This window comes from Mandrillus leucophaeus, unplaced genomic scaffold (assembly GCF_000951045.1).
Source record: "Mandrillus leucophaeus isolate KB7577 unplaced genomic scaffold, Mleu.le_1.0 Scaffold617, whole genome shotgun sequence".
Lineage (NCBI taxonomy): Eukaryota > Metazoa > Chordata > Mammalia > Primates > Cercopithecidae > Mandrillus > Mandrillus leucophaeus.
The window spans coordinates 1,719,542-1,741,259 of record NW_012106664.1 but is presented as its reverse complement, the minus strand read 5'-3'; the positions used below and the strand labels follow the sequence as shown (position 1 = coordinate 1,741,259).

Genomic DNA, 21,718 nt, shown 5'->3' with positions numbered 1-21,718 from the left:
AGATTCTTAGTTTGTTAATATTTCACTATTACAGAATGTACATTTTACAAAATCTACCATTGTTTGGCATGGTCAGGGTTATGTTCATTTATAGTTTCAATGTTCACTATATGTTCTCTATTTATGTTCACTATAGTTTCAATGAAAGAAGGCCTGAGACATACCTTTACTTTATCATGTGTAGAAAACTGTAGAAGGATCGAAATTAAGCCTAAAATGTCTAAGAAAATTCCTAACACATGCACTGTAATTAAAAGTCTGCAAAATTGTGATCCTGATTCATGTAAATTGAAGGCTGTAAAATACGACCATTAAAAAATCTTAGAACGTGTATTTAGAATTGTTAAAACTCTTTTAAGATTATGTCATCAGTTAATAAAAGAAAGAAATGTAGGATAAAGTAACCTCCAAAAGTCAAAACCACAAGGCTCAGATAATACTCACCAGAACAGTTACCACACGTAGAACCACACCACGCATGTTATTCTCCAATTTCTTGTCAGTCAGTGACCCATTCAGACCTGTGACAGGATTCCAGCACCCAAGCTGAAAGATAAGACAGCTTTGGTCATTTTTCTGTCTGAAGAACAGTCCCATCACCTCTGTACAGCCCTTATGGAGAACTATGTGATAGCTCTTGGAATAATTGGTATAGAAAGAGTACTGCACAGGTTTTCTTTTTAAATAGGAAATGAAGTTATTAGAAATGCCATTTCTTGCATTAAATGTCATCATATGGCACATGACAGTACCCAACGTGCTTTAAGAGGCTCATTGAGGACATTTTACTTAATGAGGAGTTAAATATACACCAATCACTAAGTCCCAGTAATGCACCAATTGGAAAAATAATAGCACATATAACTCTAACATAATGTCTATTTTAATGTATCAATTACTGTAAGTTAGATTCTCTAATAGTTTCAATGGTTTTAATTTGATCTTATATGACTTTTACTGGGAAAATAGACACTTTTTTAACATGGTTAGAAGGATAACTGCTTTTATTTGAAAAAAAAATCACGTGTATGGCTTTGTTTTCAAAGTATTCATAGCACGTAAAACAATATGATTTGCCTTTTTGTCAGTGTTATCAATTTGCTTGGAATATTTTGGCAGAGCCTTTCTCTTAAAGTCTTGCAATGACTCACTGCTCTTTACTCACCCAAACAGTGGTTCAGTTTTACGCTCTTACGTAGGTCTTATCTCTTGGAATATATAAATCTGAAGGCTACCAGTTTTTAAATTACTGTCTATATATCTGAATGGGATAAAAATTGATGACTCTCCATAAAAAATAAGGAGAAGGCCGGGCGCGGTGGCTCAAGCCTGTAATCCCAGCACTTTGGGAGGCCGAGACGGGTGGATCACGAGGTCAGGAGATCGAGACCATCCTGGCTGACATGGTGAAACCCCGTCTCTACTAAAAAAATACAAAAAAACTAGCCGGGCGAGGTGGCGGGCGCCTGTAGTCCCAGCTACTTGGGAGGCTGAGGCAGGAGAATGGCCTGAACCCGGGAGGCGGAGCTTGCAGTGAGCTGAGATCCGGCCACTGCACTCCAGCCAGGGGGACAGAGTGAGACTCCGTCTCAAAAAAAAAAAAAAAGGAGAAAAGAGAGATGATTTGATTTGAATTAGCAGATAACTGTTTATGGAAGAAGGCTGCAGAGAGAGAGAATGTTGTAATGCACATCTTGGGAAGAAATGTCCTATTATTCATCCTGAAACCAGTTCCATGAGCCTTTACATTTAGGAACATATTCTGCATGTGCAAACTTAAAAATGTAACAGATCTTTAGTCATATTCAGAGCTGTTTTGATTAACTGAATGGTCATAGGGGCAAATGGTTATTTATGCTGTTTCCTCCTGATGACTGTGATTTATTTCTTTTTATTGCGGTTTTTCTGTAGCTTCCAAAGTCATCTACATACTGGCTGGCAAGTCTTCCCTACAAATAAACAATTTAGGTGCTTCTTATTAAAACTCAAGTTTCTCTTTGAGCTCCCCAAAAGGTGTTTAATTAAGAAAACTAAAATTTACATAATATATCTTAAGAGAAGGGAATGTCACAGTATAAACAGCAGAGCCAGCTTTTTCCTTCTTAAAATAATTTAGAAAAGGCTGCTAATTGTTGGTTTCAACTGTAAAAGCACATTAAATTCATACAATGATATGTCATTCTTAGTTACATAAAAAGCCTAATTAGAACTTAGATCCAATTAGCAAATCCAAATGTGTTGAAAGTCTAATTATCAGAGACATTGTGGTCCTCTTGCCAAATTTAAAACTTTTATGAAATTTCTTTTGAGATTTTCTCTTCTGAGGTCAACAAAAGTCTATCTTCAATTGCATTCCCCGATGTGTGCTTTTTCTAATTACTTCCTCAGGAGGATTTTACTTTCCTAGACCAAATAATATTGGTGGAAAAAGTAATCTATAACATTAAGTGAAGAGCTATTCCAATATGCTATCTCCACATATCACAACCATACAACTTAATTTTAAGTTTCACAAATAGCTTTTAGGATATAATCTTGTTCATGGTAAACATGTCTAAGCTGCCAAAGCACACACAGGAATTTCTTTTCTGTCCCCTTTAGATTTGTCTCTTAAGTTTGGTGACACTATTGTCAGTTTGTGTAAATAAATGACATCTATTAGCACCAACTTGACTGTACCATTTCAGTGTCCTGAATAGTCAAAAATATCAGCAACTGGATTAACAGTGAAACTTGAGCCATTTGTTTCAACAATGCTATGGACAAACATTTATAAATATATATTTCCAGTTTCTTCAGAATGATGTTTTCTTTTAAACATAACTGAACATGGTCAATGGTTTTATAATTCTAAAGCACTCTAGTATTTGGAGGTTCCACATAACAACAGCAAAAAAGCATTCCGAGTAGGTAGAATAGGTAAATATATCTCATCTTCTGACCTAGGCAGTGACTTAAACATTATTTATACCATGTATAATATTTATTTTCATTTAAAAATTTGTAGTATTTAGCTAGACTCTCTCATATGTATTACAAGACAATAATTTCTCTCCATTACTTGACAAAGACTTTTCACCTTTCTGTGTTCTCCTTTTGTTTTTTTCCGTCTGACTCATATGTCCTTTGATAACAACATTTGTACAGTTGTTCTTCTTAATAACAGCAGTCTAGATTTTAGGATTGGTAAGTTCCACTTACTTAACTTAGTTCTTCCTTCAAACGTACAAAGAAACTTTAATATTTCCTAAATATTAGCTGTGGATGTAAAGAGCTAGGATGCTCAAAGACTGAATTTGGGAGTAAAGAATGTTTAGGATACAGATTATCTGGAAAACTAGAAATAAAGTACATTCTCTTATCACATATCATAACGGGGTATAACTAATAAATTATTAAGGAAATAAAACAATACTTATTTCCTATATTGATTACATTTTTGAATGCTGTTTAATACTTTGTATGTGTCAGCCATGGTGCTGAGCTTTTTATACATGTAAGCTCCACAATGACCATATGAGAAGGTGCTCTTACAATTGTTATTTAATAGGCAAGAAAACTAAGGACTTCATTTAGATCACATATTTACTAAGAGGTGAAATCAGTATTTAATCCAGTTCTTTTTAAAGTCCAGATACAGCATTTTTGATTAAGGTGTTGTTTTATAGCTTATGAATCCTTTTCATAAATGTGATCTATTCGAGTTAGGTAGGGAAGATATTTCTATTTTACAGCAAACGACATTGAGACTGAGAATTGTTAAGTGTTTGGCTTTATATTCCTGGGCTCAAGGGATCCTCCCACCTCAGCCTTCCAAAATGCTGGGATTATAGGTTTAAACCAGAGCACCCAGACTGCAAATTTCTCATTTTAACATTCCTCAATTTCTGTTCATATCCACTTATCTCCTTGAGGTTCATTTCAAGCTTTTTTGATTATAAAAACTTTTTTTTCAATAATAAGCAATAAAGATGAATTAGATTCATAGAGATTCAAATTGAGTTTGTATCTGCAACTGGTAATATTTCTTGTTGCATAGCAAGATTGACAGGCATAGTGATTAATAAAAACTAGGCAAACTTCACTTAGGTTCAAATGTGAGGCTTATCTAACAAGTCCTCTGGTTTCAATGTCTGAATTCTCATTAGTTTGACTTCTCTGGCTATGTGGAGATGGTTGTTTTTGTCTGCTGTGTCTTTGATTTTGCTTCTATTTTTTTTTTTTTAAAAACAGTGAGTCCAAGACTAGTAAAGATAACACATAAAAAAATCTCATACCATCTATTCAGCTGAGTGCTTCCTAAATAAAAAACAATAAAGGTGGCCCCTGCAGCATATGAGACTTACAGAAAGTCACACCGCTGATGGCAAAACAAGATTCACTATCTTTTGTGGTCTGGCAGTCTGAAGAAAATTTAGAAGGGATAAAAAAAGTAAACCCAATTCAATTTCCTTTCAATTACAATATATTGATTTCCTATAGTATTTTCTGTCATTTTAAGACCTTAAAATGCCTAGTGCTTTAATTATTTCCTTCATTGGAGCTTTGGCAATAATACTCTTGTAACATTATGTTAAAATCAATGTAATATCTTATGTTCTACAAACTGGGTTGATGTATTTGCATGAGCACAGTAGCGTGCTCCTAACATTATGTGTACTAATGATCAAGTTTTCAATATTTACTCTTTCTTCCTCAATGTTTCCACTTCTTATTTTCCATGGGCTGTAAGGGATGACTTGTGACTCTTGGGTTTAACATCATTATTTTTCAGTCAGTGTTATAATGTCAAAAAGAGCTGAACTGCTCAATTTTAATTTTATGCTCAATAGTTTGTAGGCTTTAATAACAGGAATCAGGAGAGCTCTTAATTGAATACCAAATGGAATTCTCTCCATTTATTAGCTTGTATTCATATGGAACAAATGAAGCCTGTCTATAGGTCCAATGCTCCAGCTACCGGACACAAAATATCCACTGCACTGAGGGCTGTATGCTACCAGCCACAATGTTTCGTTTACTTGAATTCTCAGCTTTCTGACAAAAAGAGGGAACAAAAAGTCATAGGTAAAGCAGCTTAAAAGCCAGCCACTTAGAAATGTGCAGCATTTATTTGGTAGATATTACTTCTGTAATGGGATAGAAAGTGTAAAAAATACATATGGCAGGTTGACTCAGATACATGTTTTATAGAATTAAATTGGAATGTTTTCCACTTTGACATGTGAATGAATGCAGTGTGCCAGTAATCTCTCCAACGATAATTTTCTTTATGGTATTTCCACCTGCAAAATAGGTTCAATTTGTAAAATGTGCTCCCTAGAGGATGATTATATGCTCCTAAGATTCTATACTACAGTATGGTCATTACCATAAAGTAGTAGTCGTTCTTGAGATTATGTGGAATAGCCTTAGCACTTGAGTTTCCTTCAGGAGAAAATGTCTTTGAAAAGTCAGAAAAAAAAAAAATCACATGGTTCAACTACTTTTATCTCCCTGTTTCACTACTGAAAACAGAACCTTCATACTATGTAACATGATGAACTTGTTAACTGATTCCTACAAATGAAGAAAACATGAGAACGAGTATATATACACACACACACACACACAAATGTATATACATATATCTATATATAGACATATTTGTATAAATATATATAGATACATATATATGTCCATATACACATATGTATAGCCCACAGATGTTTTATGCCGTCATGATAATCATTCTATTATCAACTGGCATTTAACTGATTTAATGATATTCTGCTGTTTGTGTAGGTTTTCCTTTCTTTTATAATTCTTCTGGTGTAAAGTTACCATTACACTATATGTAGAGGCAATATATCATACCAGTTCAGATAAGAAGCTCTAGAAGAAAACTGATTAAGTTCAAGTACCCACTCTAACACTTTCTTGGTGTGTGCTATTGGGTTTCAGTTTTCTCATCTCTCAAATGGGAATAGTAAAAGTGACTTCTTCATACGGCTTTTGGGACCACTAACTGATTTAAAATATGTTAAGTGTTTAGAAGTGTTCATGACACACTGAGACTAAAGAAGTGTTTATTATTTTTCCTATATAATCAGAATTCTTTTGTTCCTTGCTGAGTCTCATTCTTTGGGTGACTTAGTAGTCTGAGTGATAAAACATGCCCTTAAAGCCGTGACTTTCAACTTTTGTTGACTATTAGAATATTTTGTTGATTATTAGAATGCAAAGCTTTAAACAATTCTGATGCTCCATCCAAACCCCAGGACTATTAAGTCAGAATCCCCAGGAGTGTAACCAGGCATCAGCAGTTCAAAAGCCTTTCCAGGTGATTCCAATGTGCAGCCACGGTTGAAAACCACTGCCCTAAAACTTGCTTCAGGCCAGGCGCAGTGGCTTGTGCCTGTAATCCCAGCACTTTGGGAGGCCAAGGGGGTGGATCACCTGAGGTCAGGAGTTTGAGACCAGCCTGGCCAACATGGTGAAATTCCGTCTCTACTAAAAATACAAAAATCAGCTGGGTGTGGTGGCACATGCCTGTAATCCCAGCTACTTGGGAGGCTGAGGCAGGAGAATTGCTTGAACCTGGGAGAGGGAGATTGCAGTGAGCTGAGGGCGCCACTGCACTCCAGCTTAGGCAACAGAGCAAGACTCCGTCTCAAAAAAAGAAAAAGAAAAAAAAACTTGCTTCAACACACAGGGAATGCAAACTCATAGAATGGCTACTTTACCTCTTTGAATAGTCACTGCTTTGACTGGTTTCATTTGTGAAAGCTGACTAGGAATATTGTCTCAAACTACTTTTTTATAATAAATATGATATGAATCTATAAACTATGTGCCAGAATGATGACTACCTTGTCCACAGTTGTACTCCTAGCTCTTATCGTAGTATTTTTGTATTGGTATGTGGCAGGTTCGAATAAACAAATCCATGATTTAAAACTCCTGCTGTCTTTTTTTTTTTTTTGAGACAGAGTCTCGCTCTGTCGCCCAGGCTGCAGTGCAGTGGCCAGATCTCAGCTCACTGCAAGCTCCGCCTCCCGGGTTCACGCCATTCTCTTGCCTCAGCCTCCCGAGTAGCTGGGACTACAGGCGACCGCCGTCACGCCCGGTTAATTTTTTGTATTTTTAGTAGAGACGGGGTTCCACCGTGTTAGCCAGGATGGTCTTGATCTCCTGACCTCGTGATCCACCTTTCTCGGCCTCCCAAAGTGCTGGGATTACAGGCGTGAGTCACCGCGCCCGACTTCCTACTGTCGTTTTTATAATCTTCTTTCGTTTTGGTTCTCCAGTTCAAGCTGAATGAAAAACCAATATGTTCCCAACTAGACACCGTGTCCTAATATGATGTTGTATCCCTGAGAGTTTTCACGATTCTTCGGGGTCATTCCCCTCCCTCAAATTCTATTAGCTTTCCTTTTCTATCTGATCAGAACATTATCATTTTTTCTAATAATATTTTAGCATGTAATTATTACAACCTGATAAAAGTTGCTGGATTTTCTTCTCTTCTATTCCATTCTACCTTGAGACATTTTAAGATGTTCATTTTAAAATCGCATTAAGTTCTCGCTGTCTTTCCTATCTCCTCCATTAAATAATTAACTACTTAAGGTCATGGGTACCATGTTAATCATTTTTCTGTCTATTATAGTACCTTTTACCATGTTTTGTACCAGTAACGTAATTATTTTTATGAAACTGACAAGGTTAATGTAAAGCATTTCTATTGCAATTTAGATCTTTACTCCTAAACAATAAAAATCTCGAGCTCAGCCATCTCCTTATATTTCACTATCACTTCACTGTCTCTACTTAGATACCTCAAAGGGAGCTCAAATATCTCTAAGATTAAGCTCATTATCTATCCCTACTATCAGCTCAGTCCCACTAGCCAAAAATCAAAGTGTCAGTCTCACCACCTCTCAGATCCAATCCTTTGCCCTAGTCTGCCAATTTCACCTCTTTAAAAAAATCTCCTGAATCTATTTAACTTGCTCCTTCCTACCATACTAGCCGAAGCTAACTTCATAGCTTCCCTTTACAGTCTTTCATTGCAAACATAAATTCAGAGATTACAACATCTGCTGAAAGTCTTGCCACAGTTTTCCAGTATTCTCAAGATAAAGGCCAAACTTCAGATGTGGCCTACCAGAATTTGCATGATTTGGTATTATTGATATTCACAGACTCATGTCATAACACATTCCCTCTCGTTCTTTGAATTCTAACCATGTGAATCTTCCTGTGGTTTCTTGAGTAAGGCATAATCCTCCTACCTTGAAAATTTAAACATTGTTTCTAAAGCACTGACTAAAGTGTATCAGAATCACTAGGGGAGTTATAAAAAAAGATCCCAACACCAAAGCCATACCCCATGCCAATGAAATCAGAATCTGGGCATGAAATGTAGGCATTAGTATTCTGTAAAGTTATGAAGATGATTCCAAAGTAGAGCCAAATTTGAGAACTAATGGTTTTGAATATACAGTTTTCCTTGATTGGAACAATCTTAGGAAACCAGCGATTCTTTAATGACTTAGTAAAGTCATTTTCCCTCATCCTTTAGATCTCCATATAAACACCTGTAGTTTGGGGTAAACTCTCCTTGATCTCCTGCCCCCACCCCAGGCTACCTCATATCACTGTAATATAGAATCATGTTCCTCTCTTTTACAGTAATATTGTAGTTAAGTTTAATATATATTTTTATATATTATGATTAATATTGCAGCAATTATCTATAAATGTCCATGTGGTCAAGAAAAATTCCTGTTTTGTTTCCTCTCCCCATTTATTAAATACATAATTCTCGGCACAACATGAGACTTCAATTTTTATTGGATACTAAACAAATTTAGATGATTTTTAAACAAGAAACTTAATACATGTTACAGTGATTGTACATCATTTCTTTCCCTCTTTCTTTCTTTTCTTTTTTTTTTTTTGAGATAGAGTCTTGCTCTGTTGCCCAGATTGGAATGCAGTGGCACGATCTTGGCTCACTTCAGCCTCCACCTCCCAGGTTCAAGTGATTCTCTTGCCTCAGCCTCTCGAGTAGTTGGGATTACAGGCACACACTACCATACCTGGCTATTTTTTGTGGTTTTAGTAGAGATGGGGTTTCACCATGTTGGCCAGGCTGGTCTCAAACTCCTGACCTCAGGTGATCCACCCACCTCGGCCTCCCAAAGTGCTGGGATTACAGGCATGAGCCACCGCACCTGGCCTGTACATAATTTCTTATATGATGCTTTAAATAAATATCTCACTATATAGCCAACACTGTGTTACCAGCTATCAGCTGAGATTTTTCCCCCTTTTAAATTTAGATGGTGAATTTCCAAGCTTTCAGTATGAGGAATAATGATATTACCTAACCCTGGAGAGAATAAAATAAGTTGTTTTATTGGAGCTATAACCTGAACAGTTATATACAAGCAACCATAGCAATAATAATAATAAGAGTAATACCTAATCTATGTTAGATACTTTTCATCTATACTTTATCTCACTAGAAAGAGAACCACCAACATACCAATGAAATATAAACTACTGAATCTTTTGGGAGGATTTCTCCTAGAAATCCTCTCAAAGAGTCCAGTTCCAATCTAAAACCTCTGTATGATTTTGCCCTGCCCTAGGCAATACAAAGGCTTTTCCTGGCAGGCCTTCACAGAGGAAAGTTTCCCTCCTCAAACCAATTTGAACAGACAACGCGCTACAGTCTCTGAAGGGAGTTCCAGTCAAGGAATTAGGACCCCTGGCCAGTCATGTTTTATACATATTTGCATTCTTAGCCCAGGAGCCTCCATTCAGAGACTTCTTTACTGAGGACTCTGAGAAGAGGCCTTTCCAGGAGCTTCTGCCAAGACCTGCTTGTTGGGAGGAGTGGGCACCCTGGAGGATACTTTTCTCCATTCTGACTTAGTACTTGGTACTTTCCCATTCCTAGATCTTCCCCGTGCCTCTTCCCCTGCTCTCAGGTCCATAAAACCATAGGAACTTTTTGTTTGGGGTTCCCTTAGCAGTGAGACAGTTATCCAAAACTGGACTAATGCATCTGACCCTTGTGTGGTGCCATTTCGTAGGGAAAATGAAACATAGCTGAAGCCAGCACTTTCTTTCTGGACTCTTGACTATACTATCACAGTAAGTGGAATAATAGCTTAATTGTTACTTTCATTTTGGCTTGTTGTCTTAATAGAATACTTCCACATCTGGCAGCTCAGCCCTCCCCAGCTCAGCTCAATTCTTAACATCTCTTATTTAATAAAGGTGGTTTACATTTACTGAAGACTTCTTATGAAGCAGGTATTGTGCCAATCACTAGATGTTATTTATCTTTTTTGCTATAATCCTATCAGTATTATCCTGATATTATTATAATTTTGCTTATTTTACCAGATGTGGAAATTGAGAATTAGAGGGATTAATTTACCTGTTCCAGGCTACTCATCTAACAAATGACATAGCCAGGATTTGAACATAGGCAGTGTCGCTCCAGAAACTGCTGTCATTTTTTACATCAATGAGACACTATTTTAGAGAGGAATTAGAGCAAGCGTCATGCAGACAGCTGTAATAGTTTTAATTGCTCACTTCTCAAGTTCAGCTTTGTGTTTTGGGATCCTTGAGAATATATATATATTACAATAAACCCTTCTTTTTTGCTTCAATTGTTCAAATTTGGTTTCTTTCACATGAGGCCAAAAATTTATATCTAACATATGTGGACAGTATGATAGATTTTGTGAATATATATCTAACTCAACATAGAGAAAAGAAGATATTTTTGAAAGCCAGATAAAGAACTAAAGAACATTAGGATGGGTGGTTAGATTTTATTTTCAGTGAAATCTGTTTTTTAAAAACCTTAGTTTCTTTATCTGAAAATGAAATGGTTTGTTAATGAAAAGGATTCTAAACTCAAAACTCATAGCTTATTATTGATTGGGTTTATTTTGTGAATTTTTTTTATATTATCAGAAAAGCAATGCAAAATATATAAACATTGTTGTAAGTATTATTAGTAGTAAGGATGAGTGATATTTATAAAGGGGAAGCTTATGAAATAATTTATGTCCCTTACTAGACTGCAAGTTCCATAGGCAAAGATCTTTGGCTCTTCTATTCACTGTGTATGGCAAGCACGTGGAACAGGCCTAGTATACAATTCACACACAATGAAAATTTATTGCATGAATAAATGGGTCTTATTTTTCTCAAAGAAAGAACTAAGTCTCAATAGCATAGAAGAGTTTTGTGGCATGCAGGTTTTATATCGAGACGAGAAATAAATCAGTTAATCTCATAAAACGTCTAGCTTTGTGATTCTACAATTGTTTAACATGATTGAGTTCACACCAAGAGTCATCCCTGTGAGGAACAAGAGAGGGCTTCTTATTCAGGTTTTCTAAATTACTCTCGCTAGAGATAGTACAATCAACTATTGCAATCAGTTTATCTGATGCTAACACCGACATGACACTTGTCTAGGTCACGGTATGATTCTTCCTTTCCAGCTCCCTTGCTATCAGATGCCTTGCTCTTGCTGCAAATGTGGATGGAGTTCTTGGGTTTCATTGGTAACTATGAATCATCAAATGAGGAAGTACACCTCTGAGCATTTTTATCAACTTTGAAGAGAATTTTTATTTTATTGCAGAGTATTCCAAACATTTAAACAATTGAAACTCCCATAAATCATGAACTCAACAGGCATGCTGAAAATGCTAGCATATTTCAAAAAATAGTCATTTTTTCCTTGTAGATTTATGGGTTCTTCTAATTACTCTTTTGCTAATCCTCCTAAATATGCTTCCCATATCTATGTCCATTCACAACTCTTAGCTATAACCATATGTATGATAAGCATGAGAAATTCAGGGGTATTTGAAAAAGGAGGTCATTACTAAGTGATTGATATGCAGCAAGAAATAATGCGGTGTATGATATGCAGCAAGAAATAATCGTGTGGATAATACAACCACCGTGCATTAGTGTAAATACACTATTCTCCCACCACTTAAAATTTACAAATAAGAAGACAGTTGTTTATTAAATACCTACTATGCTGGTTTTATGGGATACAAGGAAATATAGAACATCATCTTTAACATCCAAGAGTCTGCGATTGTTTTTGAAATGACAAAACAGGACAAATTTTTTAATGACAACAATTCTACTAGGCAGTACATGACTAATTCCCGAACGACTGATATAAATAACAAGTGCTAAGTATTTTACAAAGGAGATATTCGTGAGAAAGGATCAGATGTCATCAAAGAAAATGATAAGAAAAAGCAGAGCACTGTGTGGTAGTCTGTCTGCAAGATGGCCATAGATAATTCCTCCTATCCCTGTGCACACATACCATTCTTCTTTCAAGAGATGGAGTTCACTTCCCTTGTTATGGTCTGAATATTGGTACGCTCCAAAATTCATACGTTGGAACTCAATTGTACTAAGTGTTTAAGAAGGTGATTAGTTCATGAATAGGATTAGCTCCCTTATAAAATGAACTGAAGGAAGCTGCCTTCCCCTTTGGCCATGTGAGGATACTGTTCACCCCTTAAGCAAGATGTGCCATCTACGAAGCAGAGAGCAAGCCTTCATTGGGTATTGAATCTGCTGATGCCTTGAATTCTCAGCCTCTAGAACTCTGAGAAATAAATTACTACTATTTATGAATTACCCAATCTAAGGTATTTTATTACAGAAGCTCAAAAGGTCTAAGACAGCCCCTTTTCTTTTCTTTTTTTTTGAAGCAGAGTCTTGCCCTGTCGCTTAGGCTGCAGTGCAGTGGCGCGATCTCTGCTCACTGCAAGCTCCGCCTCCCAGGTTCACGGCTTTCTCCTGCCTCAGCCTCCCGAGTAGCTGGGCATACAGGCGCCCGTCACCATACCTGGCTAATTTTTTTTTGTATTTTTAGTAGAGACGGGGTTTCACTATGTTAGCCAGGATGGTTTTGATCTCCTGACCTCGTTATCTGCCCCCCTCGGCCTCCCAAAATGTTGGGATTACAGGCGTGAGCCACTGCGCCTGGACCCCTTTTCTTGAATCTGAGTGTGCTCTCTGACTTTTCTCCAGTAAAATGTGGCAGAAGTGACGATGTATGATTTTTGGGCATGAATCTTAAGAGATCTCAGGTTTTTTTTTTTTTTTTTTCTTCTCATTTTTGGAAGCCAATCAAGTAAAAAAGAAAAAAAGAAATTAAAAAAAGGCTGGCCCAGAGCAGGAGAAAACCAAGGTTGTGGGTGAGATGTGAGCTGTGTCGGGGGTAGCGGCATCCCCATCCAGAAGACATTTCTCACAGCCATAGTCCACTATCAACAAAAATTAGAATCAGAGCTGGTTCTCCCCAGTCTTCAAGGAGAGAAACAAGATTAGAAAGGAAGATTTTGGGAAGCTGGCAAAATAGAAAGCACCAGAAATCTGTCTCCCCATGTAGACAACAATTGCACTGGCAGAATCTATCTGATGTAAATATTCTGGAGTTCTGGAGTCTATTGAAGGCTTGAAACTTCCAGTGGGAAGCTCATAAGGAAAATTATGGTTACTTTTGATCAGTTTATCTTAGAACAGTAGCAGCTACCCATCCTGACCCTTAGTCCAATGGCAGGCAGCCATGAATGTGTTCCAGGAGCAACTTACATGCAATTCACAGAAGCCAGCATGGGCAAAAAGAACATTATAATCCAAATATTGGAGATCTGAGCTCTGACTGCTTACTGTACTTCTAATCACGGACATGTAGACAAAGAGCTAGGTAGTCACTGTTGTTGCACCTCCCCTCCATTGTTGCACACCCCTACCCCTCTGGCTGAAGTAATTTCCAGGGGATTTAAATGGCCAGTGCCTGCTTCCCACCTTCATTTTTCTCTTTTCGTCATTTTGGAGGTGGACATTAAATACTGGAACATTTAAAAGCAACCACGTACACACGGGAACTTTGAAAGTCGCTGTGTATGCCCAGGGAAAGGTGCAGGCTCAAAAGAAACTTGAGAAGACCTTAAATTTACATACATCTCAGATTGATCCTTGGCACAGAGACAGTCTACAACACATTTAGAATGAAAGGGGAAAAACCCCAGGAAACCCTGAGAAATAAGGACAATCTGATTGCCAGGGTTACTACATTACTACAGTCACATGTCTAATTTTCAACAAAAAATAATTATAAGGCATCCAAAGAAACAGGAAAGAAAGGCTCATTTAAAAACAAAATAAAATAAGCCAACAGAAACTGTCACTGAAAAAGACATGATGGTGGACCTACTGGACAACAACTTTAAAACAACTGTAATAAAGATCCTCAAAGAACTGAAAGAAAAGTAGAAGAAATCAAGAAATAATACATGAATAAATTATAAACATCCATAAAGAGATAGAAAACATAAAAGTAGAAAGAAATTTTGTGGCTAAAAAGTACAAGTGAAATGAAAAAAAATTGCTAGAGAGTTTCAAGGGTAGATTTAAGCAGCTAGAAGAAAGACTCAGCAAATGTAAAGATAAGACCATGGGAATTATCAGTTCAAGGAACAGAAAGAAAAAAGATTAAAGAAAAGTGAGCAGAGAATAAGGAACCATTAGGACACCATCAAGTGGAGAAACAGATGCCTTATGGAGTCCATAAGAAGACAGAGAAGAGAAGAGAGGATATTTTAAGACATAATGCCCCAAAGCTCCCCAAATATAATAAAGAACATGAATATAAACATTCAAGAAGCTCAGAAAACTCTAAATACAATGAGCTCAGAGATCCACATTATCAAACTTTGAAATGATGAAGACAAAAAAGAGAGTATCAAAAGCATCAAAAGAGAAGTGACTCATCACATACAAGGGATTTTTGATAAAATCATGAGGATATATCTTATTAGAAACTATGGAAACAATAAAAAAATGAGTCAATATATACAAAGTGCTAAAAGAAAATAAACCTGTTAAGCAAGAATCCTATATATGGCAAAAATTTCCTTCAAACTAAGGGAGAAATTAAGGTATTTCCAGGTATACAAAAGTTGAGGGGAGTTTGTTAACACTAGACTTGTCATGGAAGAAATGTTAATGTGAGTTCTGAAGATGTAAATAAAAAGACACTAAACAATAATTTGAAGTCATATGAAGAAATGAAGATCACAGTAAAGGTAAGTACATGGACAATTATAAAAGCTACTATTATTGTAACAATAGTTTGTAATGTAACATTTTGTTTTCTACATAATTCAAGAAACTAATATATTTAAAAATTATTAGTTTTTGTTTTTGAACTTGCAATGTGTAAAGGTGTAATTTTAGGACAGCTCAACAAACAAAAGAAGTGGGTATGGAAATGTAAAAGAGAGAGTTTTGTGTATTATTGGATTTAAAAAACTGGTATACATCTAAATTAGAGTATTATAACTGTAGGATGTTAAATGTAAAGAAAATAGCTATAGAAAATATACAAAAGTCAATGATATAGGTACATAAACATTTCATTACAAAAATCAACTAAACACAAAAGAAGACAGTCATGCAGGAAGCAAGGGACAAAAATGCTATAAGCTATATAGAAAACCAGTTTTTAAATGACAGAAGTAAGTCTCTCCTTATCAGTCAGCTTTACAAAGGACAGAAATTCTACAACATGGATGAACCCTGTGGACATTATGCTAAGTGAAATGAGTCAGTCACAAAATGATAAATGCCATATGATTCCGCTTATTTAAGTTTCTTGAAATGGTCAAAATCATAGAAACAGAAAGAATAGCAGTTGCCAAGGGCTGGACAGAGAGGAAAATGGGGAATCATTGTTTACTAAGTATAGAGTTTCAGTGTTTACATGATGAAAGGAGTTTTGAAAATAGATGGGTGATGATACATGCAAAGGAATATAAACGTACTTATTACCATTGAACTGTACACTTAAAATGTTTAAGATGGTATATTTTATATGTGTATTTTACCACAATAAAAAATTTTTTTAGGCCAGGTGCGGTGGCTCACGTCTGTAATCCCAGCACTTTGGGAGGCCGAGGCGGGCGGATCACGAGGTCAGAAGATCGATACCATCCTGGCTAACATGGTGAAACCCGTCTCTACTAAAAATACAAAAAATTAGCTGGGCATGGTGGTGGGCACCTATAGTTCCAGTTACTCTGGAGGCTGAGGCAGGAGAATGGTGTGAACCCAGGAGGCAGAGTTTGTAGTGAGCTGAGATCGTGCCACTGCATTCCAGTCTAGGGGACAGAGCAAGATCCTATCTAAAAAAAAAAAAAAAAAAAAAAAAAATTAAAGGCTGGGGTAGAATATTGAGTAATAACGGGCTATGTGGAGAGAAAAAGGGATAACATTAGTTAACCTTGAGTAATTAGAGGCTATGTGGAGAGAAAAGGGTAACTAAAGCACCTCAGCCAACAACTAGCACCAAAGCCCCAGACATGCAAGTGATACCATCTTCAATCCTCTTACCCTAATTGAACTATCCCAGTGAGTGCCATGTAGAAGAGAGGTAACTTATTGCCACTGAATCCTGCCTAAATATCAGATCCACAGAAACCTTAGTAATAAAACACTTGTTTTAAGACAATATGCTTTAGAGTGTTTTGTTATGCAGTATTTCATAATTGAAACACGTGGCTTTTCAATGGGTCAATGGGTAAATGGTAGCCTTTGCCTCTGAAATTGACTGGACATCTAAAGTTTCTATTAGTAAGAAGTTGTACATATATGAGGGATATTCTCTTGTTTTCTCAATAATTTCCTTTATATCTTAAAACTTTTCCTTTTTAAGTGCAAAATGTTTCCCTACTGCAACTCAGATAGACATTTCTGTATGCACTTGCATTTTGTTGTGCCTAATTGAAATTAAAAATTATCTATGCTTTGGAAAATAAGGCAAACTAGATCATGACTTGCTTTAAACAGCTGCCATAACAAACTGCCCCAAAGTCATCTGCTTAAACATCAAAAAATTATTCTCTCCAAGTTCCAGAGGACAGATATGAAATCAAAGTATTGGCAGGACTCTATCCAAAGGCTCTAGGGGAAAATCTTTCACTGCCTCTTCCAACTTCTCGTGGTTCCAAGCATTCTTTGAACTTGTGGCTGCATAACTTCAATCTCTGTCTCCATTTTTACATGGCTATCTCCTCTTCCTTTTCTGTTTGAAATCCCCCTATGTCTTTCTCTAATAAGGATACTTGCCATTAGATTTGGGGCCCACTTGGATATTCCATAATGATCTCATCTTGAAATTCTTTACACTTATACCTGCAAAGATACCTTTTCCCTATTTGGTCAAATTTACATGTGCCAGGGATTAGTTCATGGACATACTTTTTGTTTTGTGAAAGGGGTGGGTAACATTCAACTTACTACAGATCACGATTTATCAATTCTCATTTTAGTGTCAAGTTTTTTTTATGATGCCAGTTAAGTTAAAGCACTATCTCTTTGGGGAAATAAGTAGTTGCATGGGATCCAAATCCAATGGGCAGAATTGATGTTTTGTGTATCTCAATTGACTAAAATGTATTTAAATTAGCATAAAGAAAGCACTTACCAAACAGTTGATAAGTTTGCTCCTACAGCATCTCTCAAAGAAGTATCTCACTGTACTTATTATTTGAAATATTATCCTGGGCTTCAATCACTTCACCTGTTTCTCCCAGTGGAATTTTGAGATTTGTGAGATGGCTGAATCATCTTTTCATCACCATATCGCCAGCACTTTTGTGTGCAATTGACCATTCATAAGTGGTTCTGATTCAAAGTATTTCATTTTGCTCAATATATTATAATTAGTTGAATAAATATGTAGTGGGCTTATTATCCCTTAGACATTTATGGCTGACATACTGAGATGCATTTCCAATCTACCTTTTAATCTGCCAAATGGTAGGAAAAGATTTCTCCCCTTTTTACTCCATTCTACATTTGACTTTCTAAAGTCAAGAGTAGAGAATGGAAGGGACAGCATAAGCTAGATGTAATTACCTACAGTCAGAGACATACATAGTAAAATTAGGGGGAGCAAAAGTGTACCCCTCCTCCTCAATATTTTCAAAAAATGTTTTAAATCTATATTTTACCAATATATTAATTCAGTTAACATTTTGCTTGTTATTTCTTCTATATTTAAATATATTACTTGTCTTATTGATAATAGCAAGTAAAGTGACTGAATAAACTTGATTAGAGAATACATTTTAGCTGACAGTTGGTCATATTTGTTTTATAATAAAGCCTTACTATGAAAATACAATTCTTTCTCATAGATTTTCCTTAGTGGCAAATCATATCCTCTATATGAAGGATGTAGATTTCTTAACGCATATTTTATTAATGTAGAGAATAAAAAAAATAGATATCACTCTCGTCTTGCCAATAGTAATTTAGATCACAGGTTACTGAAGACAAAATCATTAATCAATCTTGGACCTCTATACATAGCAGGAATTATCCAAGGGATAATAGAGAAAGTTTTGTACAGGGATGTTCTATGCAACTGAAAAAATAGTTTTCAGTTGGGACATCATTCAAGAAGTTATTCCTCCCAGCAAAAACAAACTGTAACTTTCTCCAAAGTCACAGCAGAATAGAGCACCAGATGCACAAAGGTTTTAAGCCAAAGAGTAAAGACATAGATTCAGACAAGACACTTGGGCAATATTAGAAAATTTGGAATAAAAATTTGGAATCTAAAGAGATCAAAAACAGGACCGCTCTCCAAGTTAATCTTATTGAGAAGTATCTCTAGTTCCTTAATACATATCCACTTAAATATCAATAGCAGAATCCCATCACAGGTGTTTATAAAGTTTGTGAACCATATAATAAAATGTATGAGATTTTATTATAATTGTGGTTTACTTACCCAATAATTTCCTTTATTAAATCAATAAAATCCAGAGTAAATGAACCTGAGAGAAGCTGACTAACTTGTAATAACAATTATGGAATATTTAGTAGAAAAAACAGATATGCACCTTTCTTATAGGATATAGATTTAACAAGGTTGATTTCCCAGGAATATTTACTCAATCATTATAATAGACCTTTCTGTGTAATCTGTTAGCATTGCTCATATTAGCTGCTTTACTTTATGTGAAAACTATTTTGGGGATTCATTGAAATCTAAATTTAAGTTTGGGAATTATTAATTTGGTTAAAGTAAGAATTATTCTTGGAATTTAAACATATTAAATTATTTTCAGAGCAGACAGACATATAAAAATAGGATTAAAGTTTTGTTGAGGGTATAAATTTTTTGAAACAGTCATTGTAACTATCATTTTTGGAGGGTTCATGACACACCTGGAAATGTACTGAGTATTTGCATTCATTGTCTTTAACAAAGTCCTATGAGCTTTGATCTGTTAACCTAAACGTTATAAAATTAGTGAAATTTTACAATTTTTTGATCTAAAAGCTGAAATTATAAAATATAGATATAGGTCAAGATATAGATGTAGAATCATTTTATCTTAGTTTCTATTCTTATTCTTTTATTACAAAATCAGAAGATTCATTTTTTTTTCCAGAATGCTTTTTAAAATGCAAGTTTACTGTGGTAAGTAAAGTAAAAACTGTCAATTTTGAGATTCATTCTGATTCTGGCAGAGATGCTCTCTAATCCAGAGGGAAAAGACTCTTGAAACACTTCAAATATCATCTCGATCCTCGGAAGTATTATTACAATATTTTATTCAGTCAAATTAACAGCTGGATTGGACATATTTTGAAATACATTTGGTACAAGAGGGTAAAAAATGACAAGCACTATTGTGTGAAGTCTAAATTTATTGAGCTGAACACGATCAGAGAAACATCTGGACAGGTTATCACAGGTGACTAGAATACTGTGCTAATATGAGTGGCATCAAAGTTTAATAATCAGAGAAGGTAGTTAGTCTGGCATGCCGAAACCCTGTCCTTCAACTAGAGCCTGCTCTCCTAACCTCAGCCAGCTCTCCAATGCACCCAATTAACCTTACAAGGAAAACTAAAGAGGCAGCCTGATTGACTCATCAAAGCTCATCATAACTCAGGCAAAACAACTAAAAAGATGTATCATCTTTTAGTGAACATTTACAAAGTTTAAAATACCAATATAAAGCTTTTCCACGTTTTAGTATAAAAATTTTCAAATATATAAATAGAATAAAATTATAAACCCAAATATTCATCATCTTACTGAAACAATTATCAACTCATTATTAATGAGTTATTTATTTATGCACCTACTCTTTCTTGCCCCCACTCTAATCAGATTTTATTTGAAACAAATGGCAGACATTATACAATGTTATTTCTAGTCTGGTATAGATCTCTAAAAGTCAAGAAGTCCTTTAAAACATAATCATGACACCATTATCATACTTCCCAAGATTTAGAATAATTTATTTTTATTTTTAGTTGTGGGGTACATGTGCAAGATGTGCAGGTTTGTTACAAAGGTAAACATGTGCCAAGGTGGTTTGCTGCACCTGTCAACAATCACCTAGGTATTAAGGCAAGCATGCATTAGTTATTCTTCCTAATGTTCCCTCCCCCAACTCCACCCCCAGAAAGGCCCCAGTATGTGTTGTTCCCCTTCCTGTGTCCATGTGTTCTCATTGTTCAGCTCCTGTTTATAAGTGAGACCATGTGGCATTTGGTTTTCTGTTTCTGTGTTCGTTTGCTGAGGATAATGGCTTCCAGCTTCATCCACATCCCTGCAAAGGACATGATCTCATTCCTTTTTATAGCTGCATAGTTAGAATAATTTCTCAATGTCGTCAAATATCCAGTCAGTATTAAAATTTTCTTTCTTTACTCAAATTAGGACCCACGTTTTATGAGCTCATGTGTCTCTTGAATTGCTTTATTTATAGGTTCTCGATTCTTCTATCTTCATTTGTTCCTTCAATTATATGTCACAAAATAGGTCATTTTTTTTTCTGTAATTTCCCAAGCTAGATTGTGCTGACTGAATCCCCAATACCCCTTAACGTGTCGCTCTGTGGATTGCATCATTTGCAAATTGGTAAATCTAGAAGATCGACTTAATTCAGTTTAATATTTGTCAATAATTTTGTGTTGTGTACTTTAACCAGCAGATATATAATGTTTGTCTCCTTTTTTTGTAGTCATACGATCCGTCATTGATTTTCAGGTAGTACTTCCATTCATTTAATGTGCTGAATTGTGTTTCCCCAAATTTATGTGTTGACACCCTAACCCCTAGTACCTCACAATGTATTTGAAGATAGGGCCTTTAAAGAAGGTAATTATGGTTAAGTGAGATCATATGGGTGGGCCCAAATCTAATCAGACTGTTGTAGTTATAGGAAAAGGAGATTAGACCATAAAAGAGAGCCTTCAGGGTGCAAAGAAGACCATGTTAGGACTCAGGGAAAAGCTGGCCATTTGCAAGCTGAGGAGAGAGGCCTCAGGGAAAACCCAATCCACTTGCACCTTGCTTTTGAACTCCCAGCCAAATTTTCATTGTTTCAGCCACTTGGTCTCTGGAATTTTGTTATAGTAGTCTCTAAAAACTAATATAATCAGCGATGGCCAAATGTTCATGTTTTACTTTTACCATTTCTTCCTCATTTATGTGCTGAAATATTTGAATAAAGAAAAAGCTTTTCTTCAGTAATTATTTGATTAACCTGAGGTAGACTTTGTTTTCACACAAAAAATAAATCGGTATTCTACACCATCCTCCAAAAAGGTGTAACTCACGTTT

The 21,718-nt window shown here is 35.8% G+C and overlaps 1 protein-coding gene across 1 annotated transcript in view; it reads right to left on the bottom strand.

Annotated features, from left to right (window-relative positions):
* Positions 1-444: 444 nt before the first annotated feature.
* The window catches only part of LOC105553917 (glutamate receptor ionotropic, delta-2-like), a gene marked incomplete at its 3' end in the record, with an annotated part of 1,194,618 nt that continues 1,173,344 nt past the window's right edge, over positions 445-21,718 (bottom strand). The window contains exon 9 of the mRNA XM_012000105.1: positions 445-546. Coding sequence (XP_011855495.1) covers positions 445-546 — 102 coding nt within the window. The remainder of the gene's footprint in view (positions 547-21,718) is intronic.